The sequence below is a fragment of the Parasteatoda tepidariorum genome, chromosome 2 (assembly GCF_043381705.1).
Source record: "Parasteatoda tepidariorum isolate YZ-2023 chromosome 2, CAS_Ptep_4.0, whole genome shotgun sequence".
NCBI lineage: Eukaryota > Metazoa > Arthropoda > Arachnida > Araneae > Theridiidae > Parasteatoda > Parasteatoda tepidariorum.
Window position 1 is genome coordinate 22,941,220 of NC_092205.1, and position 17,130 is coordinate 22,958,349.

The following is a 17,130-nucleotide window of genomic DNA, read 5'->3' on the forward strand; positions in this document are numbered from 1 at the left end:
CAAAATTGCGATGGTATGTCTTCGGATCATCCTCAGGGATGTTTTTCGACCGTGCAGCTCTAGTGAGACGTAAATAAAGTGCCTACCTCAAAACTTACTTTTGTTTCACCAAGATCGAACTAAGAATGTAAGGGATCTCGTAAAAGAAAGAATTATTTTCGAATTTGCGGAAATGTTTAAAACTGTTTTTAGTTAGGTCATTACTAACTCGTTTTACGCGATTTATTATAAATGTTATGCATTTTATGTCACGTTTATATTATGTTTAGTGTTTAGAGATTTTCCTTTTTAAATATATAGTTTCGCTATACAAAACTCTGATTTTACTGTGACAAGTTATAGGATCACTTTTGTTTGTGCATAATATTTTTGTCGATAAAATGCATAACAAGAAAGAAGCTTTTTTTAATATCTTATTCTTTTTAACTATTAATTAACTATTGTAATCACATAAACTGGAAAAATACGAATCAGATTTTATTTGGTTTTTTACTTTTACTTAATATCTAAACTTCTAAAATAAAAAAAATTTCACCTTTTTATTAATAATTTTTGAACCTCTTAACATATTTTAGACTCTGGTTACCCTATTATCAACTAACCTTAGACCAAAAGTAAAAAAAATGAATATAGAATTTTTACTGTTGGTCTAACTCATGCCATTTATAAGGGACAACTCAGTATACCATTTTTTCTTTTAATTTTTTTACATTTTTATACTTATAAGCATAAAGCGTAACTGTAGACTCAAGTTTAATTATTAATTAAGCTCATAAATTTGCAGACTTTTTAAATAAAAAATGGCCAAGAAGGACATCTTCAGGGGTGATTGTGCTCCGGAAAAAATCCGAATTTCCGGAATTTTCGCTAACAGTGATCTGGAAGTTTCCGGAGATCGAAGGTCCAGACGTTTCAAAATATCATTTATCACAGAAGTTTCCGGAAATCAAATTTTCAAAGGTGGAACTTAAAAACACAGTTTATTTTATTTGTTTGTAAGGGAGAGCCAGAGATATACTTTATAATCTTATATTCATGATTAATATTCATTTTTTATCAGTAAATAGTTGTTATAATCATAAACTCGACAAAGAAAGACATATTTGTAAATTTTAATTACTTCTCCAGGTCATCATAGCTATGTGTAAAATTTTAAATATATTTTAAGTAAACTAAGAAATATAGGAAAAAAACCTTGTTTAAATTTTTTTCAATTTAAACAGTTTTTTGTTTTTTTTTTTAACTCAAGAAATTTTCCGGAATTTTGACTTAGGCTTACAATCACCCCTGCATCTCTGTCAAACGAAATACAAACTAAATATAACAATCATATGTAAGAGTACATTTTCTACTAATACTGCAATTATTTAAAGTGGTTTAAAGTATTTAATGATGAATTGTAGCAAAAAATGTAGATTTTTTTTTTAAAATTCAAACTACAAAAAGGAATTTCTGCTTCATCAGGAATTTCTGCTGTATCATCAACATTCTTATGAAATTTCAATTACAATTGAAAGAAACATTTTTGCGATTTTTTTTCTCCAGATATTATAAAGAAATTTTTTTTAGGTTATAGATGATCCTACAAGCATAATTTTATTGTAAAATGTATATCTGAATAAATTTAATGTTTTTTTATAATTTCAGTGAAATAAAACGAATGCGAAATGACAAAATTAACATATTGAAATAAAATTAAAAACTGTTTATAAATTATATCATATTTATCTATCGTGTAGCTTTTATTGCTATGGTTGTTTGACTTTGTACCCTTCTAAAGTCGAGAACAGCAGATAACGGGACAATTGATAGATTCGTAACTGTTATGAGTTTCAGTTCGCATTTTCTATAGCCGGATACTTTTTCTGAGTTATAAGATATTCATTCAAAACTTAGTGTCGTTTGTTTTGGTACGTGAAATATGGCTGGTGTAACTAAAGTAGAATATTGCTACACGTGGAAAATTGAGAATTATTCTATGTGTTACCGAAAACAAGACGAAGCTCTGAGAAGTCCGATTTTCACTCCCAACAATTCTGGAGGTAGTAAATGGTGTCTAAAATTTTATCCCTCAGGTAAAAAAAACAAGGAACTTAAATCGTGTGCTTTAAGTAGATGTGATGAAGACTTAGGGGAGAAAGTAATATCGATTGCCTGTAAAATTGAAATATTAAACGGAAGTGGTATTCTCTCTAAAACTTTAGGAGATGATAGTTCTAAATACGAAGTTGGTAAAGGAAATGCATTAGTATGGGACAATTTAGAAATCAGAAACGAGAAAGAGGATCAAGTAACAATTAAATGTCGGATATTTAGCTTCCTACCAACTACAGGAGAAGCCGTCACCAAAGTTGAAATAGACAGATGTTCCTTTAATTGGACAGTTGATTTGAATGATTGCCTAGACGATAGTGTGACTAGAGAATTTTCTTTTTCTAAAGTATCACAGTACGAAATAACTGTAATGTTCCCAGATGACAAAATTAAAATTAAAATTCTCAAGTTGGGAAAAAGCACAACTCCAAGAATCATTTCTGGGAAAATATGTTTGTTGGATCACCTGGGCGATCAAGTTTTGTCTCACTTTGAAAAGCATTTGTTCGATTCATTAGATGATGGTAACGGAACATGGAACTATTATTCTTTTATTCTTAAGAGTCAGTTAGAACTAGAGGATAATCAATACATGAAAAATGGGAAATTTTCCCTCTTTTGCGAGTTTTCTGTAGCCAATGGTAACGAGGAAAGTAGTACTGTAAGCTCTAAGGATAGCTTCTTCACTACTGAAATAAATAATATCGTAACTTTACACAAGGAATTTAAGAACATATATTTACATATGAAATATTCAGATGTAAGATTACGAGCGGAAAACGTGACTGCCAGCTCATAAAACTTTCCTATGCGCTCGTTCTCCTGTGTTTTCTGCTATGTTCGATCAAGACATGGTCGAAAATAGATCAGGTATTGTTGATATTACTGATATAGAAGTGGCAACAATGAAATCTTTTCTGGAGTTTCTTTACACAGGTAATGTGATATTTCAAGATGGTAGGAGTGCTTTAAAGTTGCTGTTAGCGGCAGAAAAGTATCAGGTCTTAACCTTGAAGGAAACATGTGCTGAATATCTAATACCCGCTCTTTCTATTGAAAATATATGCGATGTTATAGTTGTTGCTGATAAAATGAACCAGACAAAACTTAAGAAAGGTGCATTGGATTATATTGCAAAACATATAACTGAAATTTCCAACTCCAGTGAATGGCTAGAATTATGGAAAACGCATACTGAGTTATCGGCTGAAATGTTTTCGTACATTGCTACTGATTTTGAGCTTAAGCCAAGGAAAAATTGAAGTAAGTTTTCTTTTTATATCGTTGTTTGCAGCTTTTTAAACAGTCTTGTTTCTTAAATAAATTTCGATTAATTAATTTGATTAAATTTTAATTATTTTCTATTTTAATAATTATTAAAATTATTTATTATAATTTTTTTATTTTAATTATTTATTATAATTTTTTCATTTTAATTATTTATTATAATTTTTTTATTTTAATTATTTATTATATTGTTTTAATTGCTTTAATTTTAATTATCTTTTTACTTAATATTTTTTAATTATCATTATTCTATTAAGATATAAAGGCATTCAAAATCATTTTTTTAACAAGCTGATGAATAGTTAAAAAATATTTTCTCGAAACAATAAACTGAAACCCATGCATTTAAATGCTTAGATTTTAATTATTATTTTACTTAATATTTTTCAGTTATACAGAAAGCGCCATTGTGTATCATTATTTTCTTAAGATACAAAGGCTTCAAAAAGAAATTTTTTTAACAAGTAGGCGAACAGTTAAAAATATTTTCTTGAAACAATAAACTGAAACTCATGCAAGGGAATGATTCATTGATGCTCATGAGGCTAAAATAAGCATTTGCTAACTTTTAAATGACATGGCGAATTTTGTCTATGTTATATTGGTGATTCTAACGTTCTTTTTTTTAGCGAAACTGCTAAAATAATATTTTTTATTTAATCTTCTACTTTTCTAAAAAAAGTAATAATAACAATATTTTTTTTGAAAAATTTGTCACTTGAAATTAAAATTTAAAAAAAATTTGACTGCTCAAAATTTGACGTTATAACGCAAATTAAACTGAAAAAATAAATCTACAGCAAAAAAATGATAAAATACAAAAAAAAATATTTCAATAAGTGTATATGTAAAAATAATATACAATATACTCATTAAACACATTTTGTAAATATTAACAATTATTTTCAAACTGTGTTTAATGAGTGAAAATAGTTTTTTTAATGAGCGAAAAAAAATATATGTACACAAATGTCCGTATAGAAAAAGTTCCTTAAATGTATCGTATAAAGAAAAAAAATTACTTTAATTGGATTACAAAAGTTGACCTATTTATATACTTATTGTTATATTTATATTTACTATAATAGTATCACGTTAATGAAAATTATCTGTTATTAAATGAAAAGCATTAAAAAATAGCTTAGAATGTAAGATCCTGTATTATGTGCGATTATGAATCAGTGATTTTGTTTTTCGAAGCTCTCCCTCACGCCGAGACCTAACTCGAATGGCGTGTAGAGAGAAGCACTGAAGAGAAATATTAAATATTTTTTTCATATTAATTTTTCCCAAGTACACTTTTTATTCTCGACATTATTTTTTTGAAACTTGAAAAATATAAAGTGAAGGTGGGGATTATATTAGAATGTAAGATACGAAGATTTCTGACAAAATTATACCCATACGATTCTGCAATAAGCATGCTTTGAAAAGTTATTAGTTTTATATATCTGTCGTTTTTAGGTATATGTTTTTGCTTAATGTACGTTAAAAACATTTTTCAGCATTGTTTAAATCAGTTCTTATCAATTTCTAACAATAATAAATATATATTTTAAAAGATTTAACCCTTTGACTACGAATTTTAAAAAAAATGATTTTTTTTTGTCCCGTTTATTATTCAAAAGGTCAAAATAGGTTACAAATAAGGCAAATTTAGTATTTGAGATTTTTCTGACAAGCAGTTATCAATTTAGAGCCTGGGACATATATGTCACGGCCGTACTTAATGGTGGGATACATATGTCCCACCTGTAGTGATCGACATACTACAAGCACATCTATCATTCCGGAAAAATTTATTATATAGACTTTTTTTTTTACATGGTATGATTCAGGGTGAAGCAATCTTTGCTTAACCCGACATTACACATAGTACAACTCATATTTGTTTTTTTTTTCTATGTTCATTCGAGAAAATATGAATGAAATATAAATGAACATAACAATCCCAATGAAAAATACGAGTGGGATATATTTGTCCCAATGAAGAATACTAGTGGGATATATTTGTCCCAATGAAGAATACTAGTGGGATATATCTGTCCCAGCACAAAATCACAGTGCTATTTCATGCACGAAATTCTTTAGCGCCATCTAGGATGATATCCAATCTAGGGGATATTTAACACATGAAACACGTATACTTGGTTCGACTCTACGATTGGGACATATTAGAATGAGTTTCTAAGTGCTATTCCCCCCATTAGTAATTTTTAAACATTTGTTGGGACAAATGAGTCCCGTTAGTAGCCAAAGGGTTAAAAGCAGACACTGTACAGCGCCCCCCCCCAAAAAAAAGAATTAAGAAAGAAAAAAAAAAGATCACTGTGAATAACGTATGATCTAACGTTTGGATTCTCACGTGTATGTTAGGTATTTCAGTTAAAAAAAATTTCAGTCTTGGCCTTTTTTCAAACTTGCACCCACTGGGTTAGAATCCCAGTGATGGCTGATTGATACGGATTCCGCACCTGACTCGCACCGACCACAGTGCAGACGTAAAATATCCTTAATGGTAGATGGATTAAGGTCTAGAGTCCCATTGTCGTTAGGCCAACCATGGGATTAGCTCCATCAAAAAGTTAGTTCCATGAAAACTTAATCTAGGAGTTCCCATTGTCTTGTGTATTTTATACAAAATTACAAGGCTACGGAGTTGAGCATTAGTAGTCGTAAACCCAAAATTGGGTCAGCTGTTCAAGGACGGTTCTAAGGAAAAATAAAATAAAATTAATTTGTGAAAAGACGATTAATTTGTTAAAATTAATTTGTTAAAATTAAAAAATTAGACAGAGAACCTACTTTCACTGAATGAAGATACCTTCTTAAGAAGGATTTTTAGATTTTCTTTTAAAATATTGGGGGGGGGGGTGTTTAGTCGCAGNTTAGTCGCAGTCTGAAGGAAATATGGTCGGTTCCTATGGGATACCTGTAAGTGACGTAGTGTGGGTATTTCGAGTCTGATTGGTTGTTAATACGTGGATTTACTTACGTTAGCAACTGTTCTTTCCATTTTCTTTTGAGTTACCTTACCTTGTCAAGTATCAATTCTTTTACGTCATACTTTCTATTATCCTTCACAAAGATATTTTTAATAATGATTTCAATTCTTTCACCCTATATTTCTTATAAAAGACAGGCATGAAACCATGTCGAAGATAAACAAACTAATTATACATCGAAGTTTCCAGGTACACAAAACAAAAATATATCGCGGGTTGCAATATAATACATAAACAAATAATAAATCTAAGAAATAATTACATTTCAACAAACTCAATGTGCAATACTGTGTTGTATTTAATTAACTTCACGTTATTTAACATTCTTATGTGAAAAAACTTAGCTCAACTTTGACACGCCATCTTGTTTATTGACGTCATTGGTCACATGTGTGGATATGTTTTCTTCTTCTTCTCGAAGTGCAAATACCCAATTCTTTGTTTGGGAAAGAGGTGCTAAGTTTTAATCCCTTAATGTTAATTTTACTTATTGCGTATTTGATTTTGAAAATGCGAATCAAAACATATTTTGCATTCAATTTAACTTAAAAATTCAATTTTCTGCACTCAATTTTCTTTATTTAAAGATAATTCCAGATAATTCCCATAAAGATAATGGCGATCTTGATAAGCAGGTAGTGTTTAAAATAGCAAACTTATATTGCAGTACTTTCCTGTCGTCATGGTTTTGATACACTGAAGAGCCAAAAAAATTGGTATACCTGCATAATATCGTGCAGGGCCCCCGCGAGCACGCAGAAGTGCCGCAACACGATGTGGCATGAATTCGATCATTGTGTGAAGTAGTACTGGAGATAATTGACACCATGAATCCTGCAGGGCTGTGAAACCCTGCAGAAACCAGTGGGTGTAAGAGGGGATGGGAATATCTTCTGAACATTATGTTGCAAGGCATCCCAAATATCGCAGCGATGTCGTAGATTTGATGTTTTACTAGATTTCCAATACTCGCGGTATACTCGTGAAATGGTCTGACGTTAAAATTCAAATTTCATTGCTATCTCGGAGATGCTATGTCCCATCTCCCGTGCGCCGACTATAACACCACGTTCAAACTCACTTAAATCTGTATAACCTGGTATTGTAGCAGCAGTTACCGTTAGAACTGTGCTACTCGTTGTCGTCGATATACGCGTTGCCGATCGCATCGCTGTACTTTGATTGGCTCCATACCCCTTTATTTGCATACTCATGCCTGTACCAGTTTTTTTGGCTCTTCAGTGTAGTTTTATAAAGTTGTAAAATAATGATCTTATTGAGATTTTAGTTAAGATTTGCTTAGATAACAATATTACTTGAAATATACTTATGCATGCAATTGATTGGTATAGGAAACACAAATCAAAAAGAATTTGTGAAAGAATAAAAAGTAAATAAAATTAGATAAGATAATTCGAAATATGAATTGGCGCGAAAGGTCAATTCATATTTTGAATTAGCGTTGTTGATGGATACTCTATTGGCGATGGTCACTCTAACAAACTGTTATTTCCAAAGTAAATTGTAATGCAAGAAAGCAAATAGAATGTTATTTTAACTTTGGTTATTAGAAGTGTGATATTATTTTTAGCTAAAATTTATTTGATTATTTTAACAAATCGCGTTTCATTGAATGTATGATTATAACTATAGAAAGAGGATTTCTATAGCTTACTAAAATTGCTATAAACTCATTTTTTCCAAAACTGGATTTATTACACTATCAAATATAATGGCTCATATCTATTGAAATATCAAAGCGAATCAAAAAGCTCGCAAAAAATTATACAACTATTTGTAATATCGCTTAAATACTTCTTTAGAACAAACTCTCTACAATAGGAGCACTGATATATTCTGTTGTCTTGTCAAATCTTCTATTTTCTTCTATTAGGTGGGCATTTGCCCGCATCACCCTCGGGGTGATTAAAAGTTTCAGATTTGCGCCTGGATGAAGATGAAATGTGACCCAACGAAGATGCATTTTGATTTCCACGCATATGTGAAGTGGATGGACTTTGGTTTTCGTGGGCAGAAGTGGAAGGTTCCGTGGCTGGAGTAGTTGCTTTAATCATTAACTGCTGTTCAATAGCTGTAATTGTAAAGATTTTAAATTAAGAACTTGTTTAAAATGAAATTTAAAATCATGAATTCTATAAGCAATTTATAAAGCCATTTGGGAAAACATTAGAGTTTTGACCCATAGTCACTTTGTCAACTCATAAAAACTAAACTAATTAAGGTATGGTTCGGTTTGCCAAAGATGAACTAGATCAGTCATTTAACGATATTTTTCGAAGTTCTGTTGCCAAGAAAATTTAAAGGCATTACACTTGAAGCAGAGAGATGATTTTTATCTTGACGTGAAGAATTATTTGGGCTTTAGAAAGGAGAAATAACTTAAATATTTTAAAAGTTATTTAACTTTTTTAAAAATCGCCAATTTGGCGACAATAGGAACCACCTGGATGAAAATTGCCACCTGGATGAAAATTATCAAAATCACCGCCTTATTCTCAGTTTTTTCAAATTTTTATGAGTCCAGGTAATGTGAGTAATTTTTTAAAAATTAGACCATAAACGTTTTTTATTTTCACAAAACTGTGGCTTTCCCCATATGGAAGTTTTGTGCCATTTTTCAAAATGAGTGTTGACAGCGCTGGCTTTAGATAGGCTGAACTTGACCTAACAGTCATGAGTAACAGTTGTGTACTCACAGCAGTTATAAAAATAGTATATAATTCGCAAAAAAGCATTATTTCATGTTACGATGGAGCCTTCAAAAAACAGTCTTAACTGTTACGTATGAGGTTAACAATGGTTGAAACTCTGTTAGACTTAGTAAATACTTCTAGTTATACCTGGAAAAAGGCAATTCACGAATTTCTGTATTTTTTTTCAAATATAAAATATGATTCATAATGTTTAAAAGCTATTAGTATATTACTATTTAGTTTGAAAAAATTCCTAGAAAGTTTAAAATTTCAATTATAAATAATATATATTAATGAGTTAGAATCACGAATGCATCTTTATTTATCTATTATAATGATTTATCTATTATATTGATTTATCATTATACATATCAGGTTTATGATTATCGTTAGTAATTTATCATTATACTTATCAAAACATTTAAAGTAGTAAGAAGAATTTTAAACAAATATTGTTTTATTTAAAAATAATTAAACTATTCTCCAAAGAATTAATAACGTTCTGTAAAACATCGAAATTCAGATTGATATATCAATTCTGTTAATAATGCTTAATATCAAATCTTAATATAGTTTAACGCATAGATAAATGACTGGTCTTTTTTTTACAAGAAAACATTCCAAAAGAACAGAAAAATCATTGTGATCTTTACAACAATTGAGAAAAATTGCTCTCATTCTTTTGTTTCCAACTCACTAGAACAGGTTTCTTAATGCGGTTTTTCGAAGTTCTTGATCCAAGGAAAATTAAAAAAAAGCCAAAATTTAAGTGCCTTAAGACTCTAAGCAAATATGCTATAATTTTAAGCTAAACATGCCATCTTGCGGTGAAGAATTATCTGGACTTTAGAACGGACAAATAACTTTTTTAAAATTCGCCAATTTGGTGAGATTTGTTTTACTTATATCAATGCCTTAGATAATTGAATTTTTTTCGAATTCTTACTAGCTCCGATAATACAGCATCGGAGTAAATTTTTAAATATTAAAAAAAATTAGACTAATTTTTTATTCTCGAAACTGTGGCTTTTCTCTATATTGACCGTTTTGCGCCATTTTTAGAATAAATATAGAGAGCACTGGCTAAAGATAGGCTAAACTTGCCCTAACAATTATTAGTGACTGTTGCAAACTCTCATTTTTTATAAAAATAGCATGTTATTTATTTTTTTAAAAAAAAAAAGCATTTCATGTGATGGCAGAGCTTTAAAAAAATCTGGATAACTAGAGTTGAGGTGATCAGATAAAATTTTAGTAAGGAGTAAGCCTGTTCACTAAGGGTTACTATTAAGTTTAACTTTGGCTTTGCGAACCGGTTTGAAATATACCCAAATATTTGACAACATTAATANTCATAAAATTCCATGTGTAATTTCTTGAGTTATCGCGATTTTTGTGAATTTTCCTTAATTTATGATAACCAGTGTAGTTTCAGAATCAACATAACTGAAATAATTTAAGAACTCTTACATTTCCTCAAAAGTGAGCAGCGCAAAAACTACATATTTCCATCATGGTACCAGCATTTCGTCATTGTTTTTAAAAATTATAAAAACTAAAAGTTTTAAATAAAATATTTTTGCAACTAATTATACAAACCGTAAATTCACAATCGCTTAAGTAATCTCTTTTTAGGTAAAATTAAACTCGACATCGCCGTTATTTTTGGTGTTAAACTTAACGTTACATGTTTTGCCAAGTAAAAAGTTAAGACATATGAGCTTGAAGACAAGAAGCTTAGGAGTGTTAGTACTTAAGAGCTATGTTTTAGGACTTAAGTTAAACATGAGGTTTTAATATTTAAATTCTAGGTCTTATTATTCGAATTCGTTCGAAAGTTATTCCAAGTTAGTTATTAGCTAGTTATTAGAAAGTTATTAGCTAGTGTTTTTTTGCGAATTGTTCTCAATTTTTAGTATTACGTAACCTTTTTTTTTTGTTTTGTTGCCTAAAAACCATAAGATTTAGAAACTTTACAAAGCAGTATAGAAAAGATAACGTAAGGGAAGTATGATGAAATAAAAAAAAGAACATTGAATAAAACTGTTCAACTTTAAATAAAAAATGCCAGGTGGGTTGCTTTGCAGCTCGCAGAAGTTACTTTTTAGTTACTTTTTCAGACAAGCATCAAATACTAAATTGTTCTTTCTAAAACTTATTCATGCAGCAATTTAACTTATCGATTCTTGTTATATTTGTTACCGTTGTAATAAAGTAACCGTCCTATTAAAAACTATATACTTCTATTTTTATTCTTAAATATCTAGACACTATTAATTACTACATTTCATTAAAAATGTTTTAAAATTACGAACAGTGAAAATTCATGAAAAACCTATACTCGTTTCGATATTTTAATGGTCCATCTGCATCAGTAGGATAAAAGTCAGGAATGGTAAAAACAGAGATGATTAAAATCCGACAAAATTTACGTCATACTAAAAGAGATAAATATACAGCTTAAAAAAAGAAGAAAAAAATTAATAATTCCCAACACACTCACAGTAAAGGGGTACCATCTAAATGATGTACCATATTTTTTTCATGCTTGGATATCATTAACTTTTATCTCGTTTAACTGCATATTAATTTCTTTCAGTATGCCGTAATTTCTGATTGATTTTAATCTTCTCTATTATTACCATTCTTGTCTTTTATCCTACTGATGCAGATATTGTTGTTGTTGCTTATCCTCATCTGGCTGATGAAGTCTGACCAGATCTATGAGCCCGTTGACCTGTATGAAATCGAAGACCGAAAGAGGAGTAGAGTAGATGTCTTCCCAGAGAAGACCAAGACAGCCCAGGATATGATTGGTGGAAAACCGGTGTAGATGCAGATGTACCATTGTGAAATCGAAAAGCGTAAAATTTTTTAATGCTAGCTTTCAATGATATCAGCCTTCAATTATGAAACTATTATTTGATATATTCAGTTTTGCTGAAGAAGTTGAGAAGCTAGGCTATGTTTATAACTGTAGTCTTTTTCCCAGACCGCAAGATGGCTAAAAAATTACCCAATAACTTTGGAAACTGATTAACTGCCATTATAGAGTGAATAAATTGGTGGACCGAGTTGGATTTTCCGCAAAACAAAACCTCAATCCATACTCTAAAATGTTCACGGGTATGGGCTGTGGACAGTAGGTTGCATGTCATGAAATGGTCAGTTTATTCCCATGATCTATATTCCTAATACAATGTGCTGTTACTTTCAGTATGGCTGTATAAGAACAAAAAAAGCAAACTCAATCAATGTAGGAATTAAAGACCACCATCCCGTTATGCCATAATATACTGTCCTCCAGGTATTTGTAAAAGGGTAAGCACTATTGTATATTTCAAGTTATGTAAATATGGTGGATAATTTTCACTATAAGAAGTGGCTTTATTTTCGTTTACATTTTTTTTTCTAGTCTAGATAATGCAGGCTTATTCTTCGTTAATATGTGTTCAGATACATGCTTATTTCACATTATTCTTAGCAAACATGCTTGATTCACATTGGTGTCTCTTTGCATTCAGTTATGGCACGAAATCTAGATTGCTTTATTTTAGGGAGACCTGCTGTATTGTATGAGGACTAGAAATGGAAAACGACCTGAGTATAAAAAAAAAAAAATCGAATTTTCTTGTGGAAAAATGCCCTAAGACCAAGTAGTGGAGAGTGCCTTAACTGAACTCTGGTTATTTGTCGAAAGATCACACTGGCTGAATGTGCCATGCACAGTTAAGTGGAGAACGCTCAAAGTGCCATTAGCGCTCCGTGTATTTTGTTTATGAAAGATAAAAACACGAATAAAAATAACGAATAATTTATTGCAAAAATGCCAATATTAATAAGAGCCGCGGTGGTACAGGGATAGAGCTGTGGACCCGGATTAATGAGGTGATCTTGAAATGAGGTGACCCGAGTTCAAATTCCGCTCCCCGCTTACACCGATCAAAATGCTGAAGTAAAATATTTTTACTGGTAAACGAATCATGGGTTAGAGTACTTTTGCAGTCAGGCTAACTGTTGGAGGTTTATGTGGTTTATCTCTCCATGTAGTGCAAATGCGGGTTAGTTCCATCTTCCACTAAGGCAAGTTTCTCCCAATTCTCGATCAAGGAATACCCTTGTCTTCTTGATTGGGACCGAAATCACAAGGCTGTGTAGTTGAAGATTTAGAGCCGTAATCACAAAAAAAATTGGTTCAATGTCGGTTATAAAATTAAAAATGATATTACGAGAGTATTGAATACCTAATCCTAAGGAAGTTAGGTTAATGTAAAATGTTTTTAGTTACGAAACAGGGGCAAGGAGGGAAATTTAGATCAGTTTTTCATTTTTCGGCTCTCCTGAAAAATTTTCTATTTTGGACTTGGGGGGTCGTTTTTTGTTTCTAGTCCTCATATGATGGTTAAGGATTTTAGTTATGTCTCTAAGACCATATGCTTAAAGACGCGTAGTTGAGGAGTTAGTTTCGTTACTTGATTTACAAGTTCCCTTCTTTTCCGAGTTGGGTTCAAAAAATACAGGTTTATGAAAGTAAACATTATATTTTCAAATCCATTGCTTATATAAACTATTCAATGCCGATAATAAATTTTAAAAAATGAAGTTAACGATAAAAATAAATTAATTAGTTGGCATTACATTAAACGTGATAAAAAGTGACTTCCCATAACAAACCACATAAAATTTTAAGCTTATAAGAGAATAGCTTCGTACTTCGTACGTAAGCTTTTAAGAGAATAATGTACTTACCCGCCTCAGCAGTTTTTAAGGTGGAAAAATTCGACGTTAAATTAGTCAAAATTTCAGTCGCCAATTTCATGTTATTTTTCATCCATGACGGCCACCGTGGTAACCTTAAAATAATTGTGGAATTAGTGACTATGAACTCTATTGAAGCTGACTTTAAATCTTCATGACAAGCTGCATCAGCTAGAGCTAATATTTCACACGCATTTTTCACTGAAATTTTGGAATAAATAAATGAAGCACACATGTGTATGAGCGACACCACTTTATACTTTTCAGCGGCTATCAAGAGAACCTTAGCACTTTCGAAATCCATATCACTTACGTTATCAGTATATAAAAATTCTATAAGTAGCTGCAGAGCATTGAAATCGATATCAACAATATCTACGGGACTTTCTGTGTTATCAAGCATTGAAGAAAACACAGTTGATCTAGCAGATAAAATATATTTATGCGCTTCTATAATACGATTTTCCGCTCTCAATTTGACATCATAAAATTTATTCTTCGTATACATGCATCGCATGTCATTTTGTAAAGTGGAATAATTCGAAGGTCGGCCATAGGTGGTCGAAATACTGGATTGTATTCCACTTGTAAGTGAAGTAAGTTCTATTCCATTTGAACAAGAAAACTCCCAGAAAAAACACAGGTAAAAATCCTTGTAATCTCGTAAAACATCAAAGATGGCGTCTGCAGGAAATGACCAGGTATCTGGGAGATCTTTTGAGTTAAAGAAATGTGATGCCTTTTGGGTGCAGATGACGTCAGCATAAATCAATGAGATCTTGCACTCAACGAAATGGCATTTTTCGTCGTTGGACGCTACTTTAATAATATTAATTTTAAAAGAACTGATAGTTCTATTGATGACACATTCGAAACTATTTCCTTCTGGAAGATCAACAGTTTTTCGCACATTTATAAATCCATAAACAAAAGCATTCATTTTAAAAGATACTCGATCAACAGCAATTTTCGTTCTTGCAAAGCGACCAGTCGGAATTTTTCCAATGAAATTGGGTCGGTACAAGTAACAACATATTGTCAGTGTATCTTCAGCGCTCAGTTCAACATCTTTTTTTATTTGTTCGATTTCTAGAAATTCAGAGCTTCCCCATTCAAAAATCTCATCTGGCGGTTTATAATTTCCTCCAAAAGTCCTAAGCTTTTTGCCACTTGCACCAATTATTTCAATTCTGAACTCGAACGGAAAACAACATTTTTCACATTTTCGATTGTCCCATTTGCACAAGAAACACGATATGAATTTGATTTTATTTTTGTTCTCTCCTCTTGGATACAACGTCAAATACCAATTACTTTCACCTAAATATTCTACAATAAATAGGGGACTACGTAACGCATGCTTTACATCATAGCTACAAAACGAAAAGTTTTCAATTACCCAAGTAAACCGAAATTCATCTCTTTTAACGCTAGACATAATATAGATCTTTGAATTCAGTTAGCAAGGAAACATATTACAGCTCTTTGAATTCAGTCAGAAAGTTTCACTTGAAAGAAAAAACTTTATTATAAGGAGCAAAAAGGTGAGGTACTGCTTATATCACATCATTTATTATTATTATTTTTATCTCGCATATTTGCTTTATATTCTTTCTTGTTATCACGTGTATCCTGTTCAAAGCTGTTATTCGTTCTTCTCAATTTTTTCTATCTCCACTATCTTAGTCACTGATATGACTAATCAGTTGTGCTCTTAACATAATTGAATTCATTTGTTTACTGATATTATATTTTACAATGTTTCATCACTTTCACAAGAAAAACTGAAAGAAACATTATTTTCTACTTTTTAGTTTTGATAGATTTCATTTAACATTAGAAGAGATTTGGTGTCAAGCATTTTAATAATACAATTGTATAATATATATACATATATATATATACCACATTTATTCTAGGGATCAGAGATCTGAATCCGTTGAAATAAAGGTTTAGTTTATTGAGAGAAAGTGTGTCTAGGTGTGTCCGATTTAGTAACTTAAAATATCGTTTACATTTATTAATTGGCATATTTGAAGTCATCTCTTTGAACCATTAAGATTGAGACCTAGAACGTGAAGATCCGATTGTTAGATCAAAAGTTATTCAGGATAGTCCATCGCTTTTTATCACACTGAAATGTACGTATAAATTATGAAATATAATATAATTTATGACAAGACTTATTATAATTATGACGTATAATTTATGACAAAAACTTATAATTTAGGTACGTTTAGTGCTGTTGGCTCCAAGCAACTTGCCTTCATATATTTGAATTATTTTTTTAAATTTTATGATATTTTCATTTGAGGAACAATAATATACTGTTGAGAATTAATTATTTGTGTTTAAAAAACGATATTAAAACATAATGACTAATATTTGGCTACAAAAAGTTTTCGTATTTGAGTTAAATTAATTTAAACGTCTTGAAATTGAAAAATCATTAAGAAGGATAAGCATATTCATGTTTAAAATTACCCGAGACTCGTAATCATAGTATTTATTCTATTCTTCATTTTAATCATAATATATATTCGATTCTTCATATCTTCTGTTAGTCTGTGCGTATCTAGCGCATGTTTTAATTTTAGCACTTAAAAAAAGAGCTCTGTGAGCTTCAATTAGGTTTTTCAATTTTCATTGAAAATTGGACACAAAGAAATATCCACAGATAAATATATAGTTTCCACTCCAATGCTAAAGCATGTAAAAAGACTATATTTATCGATGTGCGCCGAAAGGGTAACAGTCTGGTCCAAACAGTTTTAGGGCAACGTTAAGGCAAAAAGCTTAACTATTAATTAGATTAATGAATTTAATCTTTTTCTTTTATTATTTTTAATTGAATTTATAAGGCTCTTCATAATCGTCTGGCCATTTGTTTTTATGCTTAGATGGTAATTCGTTGATAATGTTTGTTAATAAAGACAAATTTGCGAAGTAAATTGCAATTTTTTTTAAAATTTTAATATTTTAATTTTGTTCCATTTTTTTTGTTCTTAAATTCATTTGAATGCTGAATAAAATAACATATTTATATAAATAACATGTACGAATACTTCTTTTAAACTAAAGAATGAATTGCCGAAAGTGTAATGTATATAGATTTTTTTTATTTTCGCTGTTATATGGGATTATTATTATATGGGATTAATTTATTATATGGGAGATTGAAATAAGACCCTGCAAGCAGGAGACTATGGTTGCAAACTTTCTCGTCCTTTAAAATGTTTAGGACATTTTATTTATTTATTTATTAACATTTG

The 17,130-nt window shown here is 30.6% G+C and overlaps 2 protein-coding genes across 2 annotated transcripts in view; one reads left to right on the plus strand and one right to left on the minus strand.

Annotated features, from left to right (window-relative positions):
* The first annotated feature begins 1,847 nt into the window (after positions 1-1,847).
* The window catches only part of LOC107446227 (uncharacterized), a 32,452-nt gene continuing 17,169 nt past the window's right edge, over positions 1,848-17,130 (plus strand). The window contains exon 1 of the mRNA XM_043048853.2: positions 1,848-2,890. Coding sequence (XP_042904787.2) covers positions 1,922-2,890 — 969 coding nt within the window. The 5' untranslated portion in view covers positions 1,848-1,921. The remainder of the gene's footprint in view (positions 2,891-17,130) is intronic.
* Positions 8,078-15,434, minus strand: LOC107440680 (uncharacterized). Its single transcript, XM_016053663.3, has 2 exons — positions 13,850-15,434; positions 8,078-8,478 (listed from the first exon to the last, which is right to left on the minus strand). Exons 1-2 carry the CDS (start codon positions 15,294-15,296, stop codon positions 8,264-8,266), a joined length of 1,662 nt encoding a protein of 553 aa, XP_015909149.2. The 5' UTR covers positions 15,297-15,434; the 3' UTR covers positions 8,078-8,263.